Source organism: Rana temporaria, chromosome 3 (assembly GCF_905171775.1).
Source record: "Rana temporaria chromosome 3, aRanTem1.1, whole genome shotgun sequence".
Taxonomy (NCBI): domain Eukaryota; kingdom Metazoa; phylum Chordata; class Amphibia; order Anura; family Ranidae; genus Rana; species Rana temporaria.
Window position 1 is genome coordinate 240,324,422 of NC_053491.1, and position 17,705 is coordinate 240,342,126.

General features: G+C 41.8%; 1 protein-coding gene across 1 annotated transcript; it reads right to left on the minus strand.

The window, feature by feature from the left end:
* Positions 1-3,459: 3,459 nt before the first annotated feature.
* LOC120932260 (grpE protein homolog 2, mitochondrial-like) lies at positions 3,460-17,348 on the minus strand. The gene is made up of 4 exons (XM_040344525.1): positions 17,194-17,348; positions 7,968-8,169; positions 6,323-6,404; positions 3,460-4,040 (listed from the first exon to the last, which is right to left on the minus strand). The coding sequence occupies exons 1-4, from the start codon at positions 17,265-17,267 to the stop codon at positions 3,697-3,699; spliced, it is 702 nt and encodes a 233-aa protein (XP_040200459.1). The 5' UTR covers positions 17,268-17,348; the 3' UTR covers positions 3,460-3,696.
* Positions 17,349-17,705: the final 357 nt, after the last annotated feature.

The following is a 17,705-nucleotide window of genomic DNA, read 5'->3' on the forward strand; positions in this document are numbered from 1 at the left end:
TTTCTACAAGACAACAATGTAATATATTCTGTTTGTTACCCTTGTTTACTCAAAATATGATTGAACTAAAATGGACTCTAGTTACTAAAACCCACTGGTGGTAACAGAAGGAAGAACGTTTTAAAAAAAAAAAAAAAAAAAAAATCTATCTGCCCAATGTACACATTACATACAAATAAAAAACACAATTCATAAACTCTTTGCACCTATAAAAGGAAAGACAACTTCAAGTTTCATTGAAGAAAAAAAATCATTTATTAAAACTCAAACAATAAAAAAAAAAAAAAGACTGTATCCCCTGAATAAAGGCAGATTTCATGCTCAGACACTCAGATACCCTTTTCCCAAAAGAAAAAAAAAAAGAAAAATTCACATGCCCCCAGGTATCCCTGGGGTTAATACCTTTACAAGAGGAATTCCAGATTTCTAGACTCCGATTTCCAACAAACCTTGTAACTACATATACAAGCAGGGTCATCAGATTACCAGAAAGGCTATTGGTCATTTATAGAGGTAGATAAGTGTATGTGGCACACCAATATGGAAATAAAGTACATGTGACTGATATACAGAACATAGTCTGCCCGGGAGATGTGAAAAGGGACTTCATCAGCAGCATGAAACGCTGGTCTAGATATCCCCTTATGTTCTTACACCCCTTCCAAAAACAATTTTAAAAATAAATCAAAAACACACAAAATACATAACATACTAACAAACTGGAAGACATGGCATGTGACAAGAAACTATACAGAGACCAAAAGGCCTTGTAGACATTTACAAAGGTAAAGGTTTAGTAGTAATTTGTACACAGAAGGAATAGAATATATCCCATTTTGCTCAGCTGTTCTTTGCCTTGCCAGCACTACTCACTACTTTAGACTGCCCATGCAATGCAGCCTTTTAAAATAAAAAAAAATTACAGTGAAGGGAAAAGCCCACGGTTATCAAATAACTACATCAGACGCTATTTTATTCCCTGCTTGACCAGGTTAGGCCCAAGAACGGTGAAAATAACACCATTTCCTGTGGCAGCACTTCTCCGAAGTCACACAAATTTCAGTAAAAACATTACATTGATGCAACTTTACATTCAAAAGGATTCAAGTCGCATCAAAAATTGACAGCAAAAGTAGCACACAGCCACCTTTTCTAAGTCGCGCCAATTTGAACAGGTGCCATTAAAGAATGGGGTGCGAATTGTCATGTGACTTTGTAAATCAAAGTCACATGACAAATCACACAAGTGTGATTGGAGCCTAACCAATATTCTGAAAACACACCACAAGTGATGAGCAATTCCAGTCCTATTATATGTTCACACAGACTCCCCTGGCCGAATCTCCATCATCACCTGTTAACACTGGAACCTGCATGGAAGCAATCCTGACATTGATACAGGATATAAACACTTACAGGCAGGCTGCAGTACTTTGGTGAACAGCAGGAATAACACAACAGATATCTTTGCAGTCAGTCCTATCCAGAAATGTAAAACGGAAAGCAGTTATATGGCTCAGCATGAAGTTTCCTGGAATTGTTGCCAAGTCATTACAGTAATACAGAACAAAAGATGTGCACTGTAAGAGGGATGAAATCGTAAGCCATTATGGAAAATATGGTAAAATCAGTCAAATCTGGCATTAGATGGAAATACTTTGCATCAAAAGTGTAACCAGTTATCTTACTTTTACATCATTATCCTAAAATCCATTTTTAGCTGCCAAACATTTGATTCGGCAGCAATGCATGGATGAGATGGATTATTATGGTGTACAATAGCAATGAGAATTTCATTCACATTCAGCCATATGTAAACATCCCACTGAATACAAATTAAATGCATGATTTTTTTTTTTTTTTTTAATATAAAAAAAGTCCCCACAGAATCCATCAGGATATGGCAACGGTAGTGTCTGAGCACTTCCGATAAATACTGGCCAGGGCCAACATATAACAAGTGTTCTCCCAATGCATTAACAGTACACTATCTAATGGATGAATGTCATCTGTGCCCGTCTATGTACTTAAAGTGGTTCTAAAGTAAATGTTTACTTTAATGCATTAAGCAAAAAAATAATGCTTCACAACTTCCACACCCCCTTCGGCTCAGGAGCACGCCTGCACATGTGCCCCCATAGCACATGGCTAGTTATGGCAGCACATGCAGAAAAGGGCAGATAAGCGTACCCTCTTATTTTAAAACAAAAAAAATGTTGTTACAACCACTTTAATCAGATGGCTTCAAACACTAGATCGTGTTATGCAAGCAAATTCTAACCACCATGCAATGTCAATGGCAGTATTTTTCAGCAAATACTGTACACTTCTGGCAACATTACAGATGTACAAGAAGGGCAATGCCTAAAGGATAATGCCGATCAGAATAGACTGATAACCAAATTCTTCATAAATGGTACAAGAGTATTTCTATTTCAGAGACTAAGAGAATTTATCATGTAAAACAAAGTTTGCTATTAAAAAAAACCTTGCTTAGTTGGCAAAGAAAGGGATCGGTCTACAGTCTATTAACTGTATACTTGGTTCGGGAAGCAGTTTCCCTGGGCGCAGTGAAGCAAAGGGTCAATAGACACAGGGTGGTACACCCATTCTATGGCATGTATTAATAGTGGGGGAGGGGGCGCCATTCTGGATAACCTTATTCCGGTATTGATGCAGCCATAGAATACAGTTAAAAACAGACTGGACTTGAGGTCAACATGTCCTGCATGATACATTTTGGGTTTTTCCCAACACAATAGTGGGTACAGACACTACTCAGAAAATAGATTTCTGGTAATCTAATCTTCTTACATTGTAAAAATGTAGCTAAAGACATGCCAACTCATCTGGAGGAAACCAGCCCTAAAAAGCTAGTGGGCAACTGAACTTGCCAGCATCCACCCAAAACAAGGTTTCCCCATTTCAGACCGGCTTTGCAAATGACATATTCCCATTACAAGATCTCTGGGAAGTCACTTGTATAGGTAAACAGATTCTGAAATGCAAACAGATTTGGTCCGTATGTGTAAAAAAAAAAAAAAAAAAAAGAAAAAGTGTAGCACTTTTGATTGCCAAGACAAATTCTCTTATTGGTTCACCATATTAATCTCTGGAGAAGACAGATCTATTGTCAAAAAATTAAACGAAAATAAAATATCAAAAGGCGGCCTAAATTGCCAGTTATATAGGACTGAACACAAAATAGAAAGTCCGTTTTTTTCTCTAGTAAGTATCTACCCCCTAGGGCAGCGATGGCGAACCTTGGCACCCCAGATGTTTTGGAACTATATTTCCCATGATGCTCAACTACACTGCAGAGTGCCTGAGCATCATGGGAAATGTAGTTCCAAAACATCTGGGGTGCCAAGGTTTGCCATCACTGCCCTAGGGACACTATCAGAAATAACATACAGGATATAAATATATATAACATTATTTCTGCCTTCTAAACAAGACTAAATAAAAAAGCAAGATAATCCCAGGAAATAACTAGCGGAGCATCAGAAGGTAACAATAAGGCACTCCACAAGATAAGTACCCAAGGTGGTGATCCTCGAGGAGAAAAGCCTTTACATTCTCTGGGATAGCACAGAATAACAGTCCATACTCAAAATAAAATACAATAAATAAGGGGTATTTTCAGAAGAACATAGAAGGGGGGGGGGGGGGGGGGGGATCTTCAGTCAGCATGTATCACTTTTTTGTCGCCACTGCAATACCGACACGAGCGTGACGAACGGTACGGTCATGCAGCTTGTACCCATCCCGTTTTACAATTGCTATACTGCCAAGTGGTCTTCCCTCAGCAGGAACGTGGCAAACGATGTGATGTTCATAAGGGTCATAGTTGCCTCCCACTGGTGTCATTTTACGTAGTCCATGCTTAGACAATGTGCTCTGCAGTGTCCCATTAACCTCAAACAAGAGGTTAGACAAGGTCTGAGGCGTGTCCTGAACTCCCTCCTGGGAGACTTGCAAAGCGGCTCTGTCCAGGATATCAGCCACCTCCACCAGATCCTGACAGAAGCTCTGGATGCCTACAATTAAAAAAAGTGGGGATCAGTAAACGCAACAGATCTCAAATGCGTCCTAGAAAACCTCATTTTTAAAGCTTTGTACACAGATTTTTTTTTTTTTTTTTAATCTAAAAGCAATCCTGGTCTACCGATAACCTGAATGCCAAAATGATTTTTATATACAAGCATTTACATTAACCGGTTCCCAACCAGCTCACGCAGATATACTGTGGTAGAATGGCTCTCCTGGGTGAAAAAAAATCACATACATTACGGAGTCTTCTCCCAGGAGAGCCAATAAGAGAGTCATGCGAGATCCCTTGCACGAGCATGGAGGTGTGTGTATGTGTATGTATATGTATATGTATATGTATATGTATATGTATATGTATATGTATATATATACACACACACACACACACACACACACACATACAAATCCCTGTGCTGTCTGAGGAGACAAGACAGATTGCGTCTTTGTACAAACTAGAAAACACAATCTGTCATATCTCCTAGTTGGTCCCATCCCACCCACAGTTAGAAAAAAAAAAAAAAAAAAACATGGAACACAGTAAACCCCAACCCCTGCCAGTGATATTTACATAGTAATCAATGCATATTTATAGCACTGATCGCTCTGTAAATGGTCCCAAAAACATGTCAAGTGTCCGACCTGTCCACCACAACGTCACAATACCAAAAAAAAAAAAAAAAAAATTAAAACGCCATAAATCTTTCCCATAGTTTGTAGACGCTACAGCTTTTGCGCAAATCAATATACAAATATGTAGAAGAATACATATCGGCCTAAACTGAGGAAAAATTGGATATTTACTACAGCAAAAAATTGTCGCTTTTTTTGTTTATAGCGCAAAAAAAAATAAACCGCAGGGGTGATCAAATACCACCAAAAGAAAGCTCTATTTGTGGGGAAAAAAAATAAATCTATTTTATTTGGGTACAGTGTTGCACGACCGTGAAATTGTCAGTTAAAGAAACGCAGTGCTGTATTGCAAATAATGGCCTTTTCAGCAAGGAGGTAAAACCTTCCGAAGCTAAAATGGTTAATGTATTGGCTGCATCACTACAAAAAAAAAAAAGTGGCACATGTCCAGTTAACGGTCTTTTGTGGGGCATTGGCAGCCTATTCAAATATATAGGCTGCCATAACCTAATGAAAAATAAATGTACAGCAACACACCAGCTAGGTGCGATTGGACACCAATGTCAATAGGCATGATAAATCCAGATGTTAATTTGTGTTGGCTTCTTTAACAGAAGAATGTGAGGATCCAAAATAGTCAACCATTCACAAAATCTATTTGAACTACAAACCGTTAAATTTAGGCTTGGTTTACACTACTGCAACTTGATTCCCATGACATTTTCAGTGTGATCATGTAGTGCGGCCTCAATGAGACTTTAGATGTCGGTGGCATATTCTATGGAGCCAACTCACACCAAAGATGCAGAAACATTTTTCAAAATCCCACCCCACAGTCACATTGATATGACCCGGCACCATTGAACATAATGCCATTTCCCTCGCATCAGAAATTGCACTGGTGTGAACCAAACCTTAGGGCCGAATTTACACTGCTGCAATGTGGGAACCCTGCGAATCCACTGTGGGTTCCCGCATCGCATGTTTCCCGGCGGCAGTTCACACTTCCCTATGCAAACTGCTGGGAGTTTGCATATCAGTGCGATTTGCAAACTCGGACAGGAATCGCATGGGTGTGAACACCCATGCGATTCGATTCTGCTGCGGACAAAAAAAATAAAAATAGGGTCCTATGCACGTTGATGCAAATTCAGCCATACGATTTGTATGGCTGAAATCGCATCGCACAGAGATGGCATGCAATTTTCACTACAGTGCGAATCACATCCAAAACTCTGACATCGCAGCAGTGTGAACCAGCCCTTACAGTTATACAATTAAAGATATCCAAAACTAAAAAAAAAAAAGCTTGCTTTTAGTGACATCGTGAGAAGGGATCAGAACTCTTGTTGGGTTTTTATTGGGGTTTGTGCCCCTGTTAGGGAGATTCCCCCCTCTCTACCATGGTCTTTGAAAAGAAAAAAAAAAAAAAAAAGGAGGGGGGGGGGGACCCACACACTCTGGTAGGACACTGAATACAGAAGCATTGTTTCTATTCATCAACCCTACCCACATCAAGAAAGTAACCCTCATTTCCTGGACTACATCCAGCTTTGCCTAAAGATTCACACACACATCTGTATGCCAGAACAGACAATCACTGAAAACTCAGCCAGGGCAATTACATCAGATATCTTACCAAACATTTTGGCATCAATCACATACTTCTGAGTGTTTTTCTTCGTAACTTCAGCATCGCTTACAGCCTTATGGTAAAGTTCCTAGCAAACAAAAAGACAAAAATGAAGTACATATTAATCTAAGCTTCAGGTTATATAATTACTTAACCAGTTCTGCTCCAAAGCTATTTTTTCTTCTTTGTCTCATACATTTAAAAATACTACTTTTTGGCGATAAAATTACATAAATTCCTAAAACATTATATACAGTATTTTCTGAGGCAGAAGCCCTGTAGAAAAAAGTGATGGCGGCAAGTTTCACGTGATATATTTGCACAACTGTGTGTGAATGTGAATATATATATTTTTTGTTAAAATATAAAACTGCATTGAGTAAATGGATACCTAGCATTCCAAGTTTTAAAATTGCATGCGGCCGCAACGTCACCAAAAACCATGGTGCCCAAATATCACCATAGGTTACTTTTTAAAAAGTTGTTGCAGCTCATTAATTTAGAGTCAACTAGGAGCTTGTGCTATAATTATTGTTCCCACACCAACGTTCGTGGCGATACGTCACATGTGTGGTGCAACTGCAATTTACATACACATGCACCCTGGGTGTGTGTTTGCGCAGGTGTGCGGGGCAACGGGGCTGTCAATTATTTATCAATCTGTTTTTTGTAGCAATTGCCATCACAAGGGGTTAATAAACCCCTATGCGATAGCATTGGGCAGGTGACGGGTATTCTTTGTTTGAGGCATTGTCTCCCCTGCCCTTCACACCATCTAACCAAAGCACAGTTCGGCTTGGTTAGATGCGTCTCCTGGCTGTACTGGCCAGGAAATTGTGTATATGAAGCCTTGAAGGGACATCACTTCCGGTTTCATGGATTTGCCTCCGTCACTGCAGTCTCTCCCTGTGCCAGCAGAGGTGTTCCTTGGTGTCAGTAAGCACGAGACAGCCCGGGCACCACAGAGGAGGGCAGGCCAGCTGTGTGACAGCTGTGGGCAGCTATAGAGCAGGGGCATCACCTTCCCTTTGAAACCAGTCACCGGGTCTACAAAACGCTGATGGCTGCTGTAGCAGCCATTAGCCTGTGATCAAAGGTTCACTCTTTGGATGTACATGGTACGCCCATAGAGCTGAACAGCAAATTTATTAAGTAGGTCCCTTTATGGCAGATAAACCCTAGATCCAGTACCCCACTATGCCCATGGCCACACAGAGGTGACTCAGGAGTGAGCCCGCATGAGTGCCCACATAGAAAGCTGCTTGCTTTGTTGGGCATGTAACTTACCTGCTCAGTACAATGGTTTTAACTGAGCAACCCGATCCTTTTGTGGGGCAACACACATACGCTGGTGTGAACTGGCCCTCAAGCATAAAACACAGCAGGTGCCCCTTCATTTAGCAAAACCCTGCCTCTACAGCAAATCAGGAAGGAAACTTTAGAATTTCTTTTAACTTATTTGTGACAGAAATCATCCAAGTTACAGAAAAAAGAAAGTTCCAATTCTAAAAAGCTGATATCCTCAGCAATTCAGTACTGCCCTTTTGTGCCACAATAAATTTAGGTGAAGTTGGTCATTGTGCAAACGACCAGCATATAGTTATCAGCAACATCGCTACACTTGCAAAAAAACGACTAGTGTGGAACTTACTGTTAGATTTTGCACTTCCGCCTCCAGCTTCATTGCTTTCTTCTCCAGAGTCCTCATAGCAAAGGTTTGATCCTCCACGGTGGTGCCGCTGCCGCCGCCACCACCACTGCTACCACCACCACCACTGCTACCACCACCCACAGTGGTCTTGTCCCCAACACTTCTCTGCTGAGGAGCTGCACTGAGTGCGCTTACAGAACCCCTGAAATGAGGGAAAAAAATATATATTATAGCAACAATCACGTTTACTGGTCTGTAATTTTAATAAAAATCAAAGTCAGGGACATCAAGCAGCCTAAACCTGGATCAAGAGTCAGTGGGTTAGCAAGGAGCCACCCAAATTTCAATCCACCTCCAGCTGTTCCTGAGAAGTCAGTCAATGGATCAACTTCACGTGAACAGTCCTGCTGGAAAGTTCATTCGATCAGCGCTTACGGCCAATGGCTGCAGTGCTGATCAGTGTACTGCGAATACAGGGGAGTCCCACTCTCAGAATACAACGACATAGCGGGGAGGATTCGCACATCGAATTTGTAACCGGGGGGGATAAATAATCGGTTCAGTTTCTTTTATTCAGCTTGCTGTATAGCCAGCTCAAGTCTGCCTTTCAAGCAAATAACTGAGTTTTGTAGGAATGTTATGGCATGTCCCCAGTATAGCTTATTCTACTCAGCCATCCGACATTATTACTGCACAGGCATTCCTGCTGCAAACCTGTGGGCACTCTACCCACTCTGTACCAGAAAGATATTGGTAACACCTATGAGAATACACACTGGTCACTTTGTGAGAAGGTATCCTTTATAACATTTCCAGTTGCCAAATTTCTCCATCCCAAATTTTTGATTGAACGCACAACTGCCTTGTGGAATTTGACAAAGGGTTCAGGAAATTCATGAAAGAAAATAAATAAATAAATAGGCCAAAACTGGTTGTCCTCTGTTTATCGCATTACGTAACCATCTATAGCATGGGTCTTCAAACTACGGCCCTCCAGTTGTTCAGGAACTACAATTCCCATCATGCCTAGTCATGTCTGAATGTCAGTCTGTTACAATGCCTCATGGGATGTGTAGTTCTACAACAGCTGGAGGGCCGTAGTTTGAGGATCCCTGATCTATAGGTTATCCTGATAATTTAGCCAACATGCTAATAAATCTTTGTAAAAGAAAAATCTGCCAAAATGTAAGAATACAGATGCTTTATCACCTTGTCGGCAATTGCTTTCTAATTTAATAAAAAGGTCAAACAAGAATTTGTTCTACCTGCAGTATAACCTCTGTATATTTTTCTTGTACCAATTTATCATTACATTGCTTTGTAAACTTTTGGCGCTAACCAACTCCTGTAAATAAGAATTCATTTTCTGTGAACTTCTGGGCCACTTTTCGAAATACTGAGAGATTTATATTAAGTTACCCACATCACATAAGATCTGAATGAGAGGCAACGGTTCTAGAATAATTGGAAGATTGGATCATAAAATTTATATTAAAGTCTATGACCAAATAGAAGATTTCGTGGCTTTTCGGAGACAAAAGACTGAGCGACACTTGGTATAAAAAGAATTGCGTTTACAATGAATGTAAATTTTCCTTGGTTTTCCTCCACCTTGTAATACACACAAGGAGGATGACGACGCACAACAACCTGATGTGTGGGTGGCCATTAAATTCCTGGTTAGAAGGAGCTACATTGACAGCTTGTTACAAATGGAATCAGGAACTATTACATGTCAGGCCTTTGACCTGAAAAGGTCGTAGCAAGGAAGATCCTGCAATGATCACGTATGTCAGTACATGGAATCTTCTTGTAGACAGAGGACACCAAATGAGTTTCTTTTCATCTGGGCTACTAATCTTTGTACAATTACACCTAAATTACAAACTCCAGCAAACTCAAGTTGCTCCCAGGCTGGCTGAAACATTGCACACCGTTAGTGATGCATGCCATCTTGCCCATTCACACATTCAAAGTGGGTGGGAAAAAAATGACCCCCCCCCCCCCCCCCTGTGTCATTGAATTGAGACAATGGGCCTCCCCCAAGTAAGAACACACTGAGAAGTAATGCATCACTGATTAAAGCTACGTTTTCCCCACAAGATGGTTCATGAGAAGTCCTTTGTTAGATCAAATTCTCATGAACAGGAACAGCCAGAGAAATTAAAATTCGACCAATCCCTGCTGAACTAGCAGAATTTTGATCCACACAAGACACTTCAGTGAAGATGAGCCAGCCTAGTCTGACATTCATGTACAGGAAGCAATGCCATGCCCATAGTCTTGGAATGGGATGTCCAGCAAGTTCATTTCAAGCAGGGTATACACACAGAGCTTCTTCTGTCCAGCCAGCTGGCTATAGATTGGCACTGCAGTCATTAGAATGAAATTAAGGGGTTGAAAAGGGGAAAAAAAAAAAAAGTTTCCCTAAATAGCTTCCTTTACCTTGGTGCAGGCCTCCTTCACTTACCTCATCCTTTAATTTTGCTTTTAAATGTGCTTATTTATTCTGAGAAATCCTCACTTCCTGTTCTTTTGTCTGTAACTCCACACAGTAATGCGACACTTTCTTCCTGGTGTGGAGAAAGCTCCTTTCTCTATCTACAAAGTAGAGTGTCCTGACTTGCCTGCTCACCCCCTCAAGAGGCTTTCTCCACACCAGGGAGAAAGCCTTGCATTACTGTGTGGAGTTACAGACAGAAGACCAGGAAGTGAGGATTTCACAGAAGAAATAAGGACATTTAAAAGCAAAATAGGATGAGGTAAGTGAAGGAGGACTGCACTAAGGTAAAGTAAGCTATTCAAGGGGGGGGGGGGGGGGGGGGGGGGGGGGGGATTCCTTTAAACCCCTTTAAGGTTTTTCGGTCGTTAGTCTGGCTTCTATAAAAAAAAATTCATACTGAAAGTTGGCTGGTTCCTGCTGAAGCAGCACTGATAAGTGTGTTCCGACAGTGGGGGGGGGGGGGGAGTCAATAACTCAGCGGGATGGGATTCCCTCATCGACCATGGGGGGGAACTGGTTAATACATTTTTTTTTCTTTTGTTCAACCCACTGGTCAAGTGATTTTTTTTTTTATATATAAAAATGGGCTGCCTTAATACGATGGTCAGGAGTCCACAAACCTTGGCTATATAGAGGTTTAAGAGGAAACACCACCATGGATAGACTCACAGACATCAAGCCGAGTCCCCCGCCCCCCCCCCCCCCTCTTATCCTCACACCAACATCCCCTCACAGAAATCACAGCATTCATCCGGTAATATGCATTTTAATAACTATATTAAAAACACAAACACTATTGTTGGAATTGTATTAGAAAGGATTACAATAACTGTTGAAAGAAGCCATGCTGTGCTTAGCAGGCCTACGAAACCAAAGATGTGAAGGCAAAGAAAGGAGACAACTTTTACAACAAAATAGGTGTCCCCTCCCCCACTCTGCCCCTGTTGAAGGTTGCTAGACAAGCAAAGAATAAAAACATTCCTAAAATGAGACACTCCAGAAACCGTGTGATGCAGCAGCTCAGCTCGCCTTACACTTGTTACACTAACCTATTCACAAAACGTGAAAGAGGAAATGCAGGCTGCATACGTCATTCTTTAGCTAGAACGTCTTGTGTCCCATTACATGCAAAGCAAAAAAAAAAGCCCAGAGACTATGGCCAAAGGCCCTTCCAACTCCATTTCACAGTTCTAGAAAGAATGGAGGGAAAAAAAATAAATAAAAAAGGTGATCAATGTCCCTACAAAGACAAATAGCCATTCGCATCACTGCACATGTGTTGACATTGTTGCGTAAAGGCATCTCATTAGTGTGAATGGACTGCCCAACACACCAAAAACACACATGCACCACAAACAGGCACACAACAATGCATGTTTGGGGCATCATTCCGAATAAATGGCACTGCATCACACAAACATGTAGTGTGCACTACTGCAATGCAAAAGGGGTGGATGGGCACTTAAAGGGGTGGTTCACCCTAAAAACTACATTTTCTTATTCCACTGCCCCCGGGTTGCGAGTCCCGCGGGAGTGGGCGTTCCTCACATGTGTGTGATTGACGTTTTGCCCAAAAACGAGCTCCCCCACCCCGTCGCGTAAGCCGCGTCACGGTTGGCGAAAGGAGCCGAACGGCGAGTCGGCGCTATTCTGCGCATCGCTGTTCGGCTCCTTTCGCCAATCGTGACGCGGCTTACGCGACGGGGTGGGGGAGCTCGTTTTTGGGCAAAACGTCAATCACACACATGTGAGGAACGCCCACTCCCGCGGGACTCGCAACCCGGATGCACGGGTGAATATGCTGTACCAAGGTATGTACAGCATGAAAAAAATAATAAGAGCCTTAATCGGATTGTAATGTGGGGGGGCAGTGGAATAAGAAAATGTAGTTTTTAGGGTGAACCACCGCTTTAAAGTGAACCTAAGCTTAGACCAAGCACACACAGTAAAAGCTGACATTTTTATTGCCACTTTTGCATTCAAATTTGCTATAACGGTCACTATAGGTTTGTTGCATGTTCCTATTCAAAAACCATGAAGATTTCTTGCCTTATGCCGCATACACACCATCACTTTATGTGATAAAAAAAAAAAAAAAAAAAAACAACACCACACACACACACACACGACATTTTCTGTGAAGTAAAAAAACTTAGTTTTTGAAACTTCAATTTTCAAAGACGAAGTTGCCTACACACCATCGTTTTTTCACAATGCTCTAGCAAAGCGAGGTTACGTTCAGCACTTTTTTACATTGAAGCTCGCTTCATAACTAGCTTCTGGGCATGCGCGGGTGTAAAAACGTTGTTTTAAACGAAGTTTTTTGCTACACGTGGTCAATTTCTGTGAAGTAAAAAATGACGTTTTGAAAAACGACACATAAAATTGAAGCATGCTTCAATTTCTTTTTTGTCGTTTTTCACAAGACATAAAACAACGTTTTCCCCACACGGTCATTTAAAGTGACGTTTTTAAAAACATTGTTTTTTTTCCATCACATAAAGTGATGGTGTGTACGCGGCTTAAGAAGGCCTGACTACAAGCATTTCTGAACAATGTCAGTCCGTCCAAGAGTGGTACAAAAAAGAACCTGTAAGTGCTCTACCAGGACCTACTGCAATCTGCTAAACATGGCAACAGCTATAGTGAACGTGCCCCGAGAGGTAGAAAACTGATCACATACAATCAGTGTTAATAAACAATTCCTAAAATTATATTCAGTAGGGAAGATGATCACACGACAAAGGTATTGGTAAACTGTGCGCTGGGAACAAACTTAACATTACCTATACATAATAATCATCATACAAACAAACTACCGAAAATAACTCAGGAGAAAAAAAAAAACCCACACACAGTTCTCTTTCTGAGGAACTAACCATCATCTGACTTCAGTGGAAGCAAGTTATTTATCTTTAGCTGACTGAGCCTACGTGAAGGAGAGAGGGGGCAGAATGGATTCTGGGTGAGGCTATACTACTCCTCCTCCTCTGCACATCTGTTGCCGTTACAAAGTCCATGTTTAGGGATGGCAACAGAGCTACAATACTTTATTTTTAAAATAAAATATCAAACACAAACTTGGAGTATGTATGTATGTATGCATGTATGCATGTATGTATACACACGCACCCGTGTGAACCAGGCCTTAAAAGCCTCTAAAAAAAACAGCGCCTGCTTTCAGGAAAGCTGTACTGTAGGAATATGTAGGCTGCCACTGATAACCTATCTTTTCTAATTATAGAACCAACCTAGCAGCGATGTATCTAATAACTTTAATGTGTTCTAGTCTCTGACCCAGTACAGGCATGCCAAGTTTACCAGCTGTATCTGGTGGTCAGTCTAAATTAGGTTAACCCGACAGGTGTTTGCGTATAGCAGTGTTTCTCAAGGCATCCCAACAGGTCATGTTTTCAGGATTTCCGTTATTTTGCACATGTGATTAGATCAGTTTCACTGCCTTAGTAATTACCACAGCCGTTTCATCTGAGGGAAATCCTGAAAACATGACCTGTTGGGGCACCTTGAGGACTGGAGTTGAGAAACACTGGTGTATTCAGTATTTGTAATGCAGTAAACTAGACTCCACCGAGTAATAAAGTTTAAAAGCAAATAGCATACCAATCTTATCTGCACACAATGCAAACTAAGGCTGATACAAGACTAGGTTTCATATCTTCAAGAGTTCAGAAAGAGGTGATAAAGCTTCTAAAGCCAACCAGACAGATCAAAATTCAGCCCTTGGCAGTCAGGTTGTACTGAAGTTGATCCATCGATAAACTTCAGTACAACCAACCTGTTGGGTTTTTTTTGTGATCATTGTATTCTGCTGGTGGGGAAGGCTCCCTGCTCTCCCCCTCGGCACAGCACAATAGCACTGTGAGGGGGGGGGATTCCTCCATCAGCCACTGTTGATGTGTGGACTGAGCAATTTTTTTTTCTTTAACCCACGATTGAATGAAAGAAAATTGTATAACGTAGGGCCAGCCTAACCGCACCTTCGCAGTTTATTAAAAGTTTGGGGCTTGCTATGGGAAACAAGGATTCTTTCCTTTTACAAAAATAAAGGAAAAAAATAAAATCTATTAACAGAGGGATGTTCAAAAAAAATAATGGACGACCAGATGGTAAAATGAACAATGTTAAGGGCATGAATGTGTCTAAAACCAGTTATATGACAACTAATCACAGGAAGCAAGTGGGCTTCCTAGGTCAGGAAGTTTGTAATGATTTGCTCATTCCTAAAATGTTAAGTGTTATGTAAACAATTACATGATAGATAAATGGTCACAACAAACCCCCAATCTCTCTGCAGGAAAAACAAAGGAGTAGTAGACAGCGAGTGCGCACACATAGGCGATATTCCCCAACAGAACAGTGTTGGAGACGCAGACTTGGGTGTGTACACTCCTATTCCCAACAACTCTCTTCATTTACAAGTGATAAACAGTTCTATTGTAACAGCTATTTATCATATGAAAACACAACCCCCTTAGTTTGCAACTGTTAATTTGCATGTTGAATCAATGCAAATGCCTGTTTAGTAGTGAATGTACAGCTGTGCAACCAATTACTCCCCCACACCTACCAATAGCAGGGATGTGTGTGGTTGCCATGGCTACAACAATGACAACTGGCTGCAAAGAGAAGTGCTAAATCAATCACAGCTTGTGAGAAAACCCCCATATAGTATAGCCCTTCAATCTGACCACACACACAGTATAGCCCTTCAATCTGACCACACACACACATAGTAGGGCTCCATACACACTATTCGTTTTGCAGATTTTTGTCTTCAGATTTACCAAAACCATCTAATATGAGGTCAAACCATAAGAGTTTTAACTTGTATGCAATCAGGCAGGCCCTTGCACTACATGGTTTTGGTAAATCTGAAGACAAAAATTTTCAGAAAATCTAATAGCAAGTATGGGGCTTAAAGGGGGTTGTAAAGGTTTGTTTTTTTATTTTCTAAAATGCCTCTGGGTGTAATGCTTGTGGCTGTCAGAGTCTTGCTATGCCTCATGTGACTTGTAGTTCTGCAACAGCTGGGAGGTCCGCCAATTGCATATCCCTGAGCTAGTGCATTGTTGGTTTACTTGCCTTTTCCCTTTCTAAATGTTTGCCCCCCCCCCCCTTTGAATTTCTCACTTCCTGTTTCTCCTCAGTTAGCTTGCCCCCATCATCTGAGCCGTTCTGGCTGGGGGTTAGTCAGTGCGCTCACCCCCTCCCTTGGGACTACACCCCTGCTGGGAGACACTGTTCATAAGAAGACTACAAGGTATGTAGTCACAAGGAAGGGGGCGAGCACGCTAACCAACCCCTGGTGATGGGGGCAAGCTTACTGAGGAGAAACAGGAAGTGAGAAATTCTGACAAAAGAAAAAAAAAATTAGATTAGATAGAAGGAAAAGGCAAGTGAACCAACAAGGCACTAGCTTAAAGCGGTTGTTTATATTATGTAATATTATAAACAACCGCTTTAAGCTAGTGCATTGTTGGTTCACTTGCCTTTTCCTTCTATCTATATCTATATATAAATAATTTAAAAAATCTGATGATGCCACCCGGTAAGTTTGTGTCTACAAACAGCACTTCTGGTTTGTTACAAAGCGGGTGATCTGGTATGTAGGAGTCTGTTGATCAGAGTGTCCACATTTACATCATAGGTGTCCTCACCCCCCCCCCCCCCCCCCCCCATCTGAATGATCCCCAACAACCAGGCAAACAGCATTCTCACAATGGCAGCCTACACACTTCCATCATAATTACCAGGATGTATTACATAGAGCTAGTCTAAACTGGAGTCAAGCCCCATACACACACTATTAGATTTTCTGCAGATTTCTGTCTTCAGATTTAACAAAACCATGTAATATGAGGTCAAACCTTAAATGGGTTTGTTTTTTATTTTCTAAATAGATTCCTTTAAGCTAGTGCATTGTTGGTTCACTTACCTTTTCCTTCCAAATGTTTTGTTTTCTTTGTTTCAAGTTCTCACTTCCTGTCCCTCAGTAAGCTTGCCCCCATCATCCGAGCCGTTCCGGCTGGGGGTTAGTCCACGTACTTGCCCCCTTCCTTGGGACTACATCTTTGTTCAGTGTCTCCCCGCAGGGATGTAGTCCCAAGGGAGGGGCAAGCACGCTGACTAACCCCCCAGCCCGAACGGCTCGCATTATAGGGGCAAGCTTACTGAGGGACAGGAAGTGAGGAATCCAGACAAAGAAAAAAAAAACATTTAGAAGGAAAATTGAAGTGCACCAACAATGCACGAGCTTAAAGGAACCTATTTAGAAAATAAAAAAACAAACCCTTTACTATCCCTTTAAGAGTTTCAATTTGTATGCCATCAGGCAGGCCCTTGGTTTTGGTAAATCTGCAGAAAATGTAATATAGTGTGTGTGGGGCTTACCATTGGAAGGAATCATATAAACAGTCAGTGACAATGATACAGGATTTCTCCTATACCCCTGATGTTAGTCCTATACTGTACACAGGGAGTATTAGAGGACATTGGTGTCCAGTCTAGGACTTTCCCTGGAAATCAGCAGCACTAACCCCCTGTAATTAGAAGGCCTCACACACCACATCGGGGTTGCTGGGTAGTCACCTAGCACTGCTACGTTGTCATAGTAACTGTGGGGGATGGGGACAGGCTTCCACACACATCATACTACACGTTCCCTATATTCCCAGAATACATATATTATGTCGGCCTCCTTACCTTCCCTGTCGGGTGACCTGTGCCACCAACACCCAGAGCTGCTCCATAGCGTTTCTGAGTCCAGCCATATTCATTGTTATTCCTCCGCTTTGAGTGTGAAAGTTGTGTGTAAGTTGCTATGCCGCGCTTGCGTACTTAACCCCAGTTTAGGCCCCCTGGGGCAGGGCTCCGGCAGCCAATGGGCGCAAGGAGGCGTGTCAGACTACAACTCCCGGTGTCCCATTCGCTACACGCTGCTGTGACTCGTGGGCGGCACGAGCCCCGCTGGCAATCTATCAATAGTATGGGAGGAGTGGGATGTGAAGCCACGCCCACTCCCAGGGCAGCAGTGTTTCAGCAGCTGGTGGGTGTAACCCTCACCCTGCCGCTGGAGGAAACGTGTGTGGCGTACACTTCAATTATAAACTTCATAGAACTGATTTCCAGCTACATTGTATATAATGCGGAGGGCTCCTATGCACAGAGCAATGCCCATTACTTCCTATATGCCCTCTTCACACTACAACATGAGC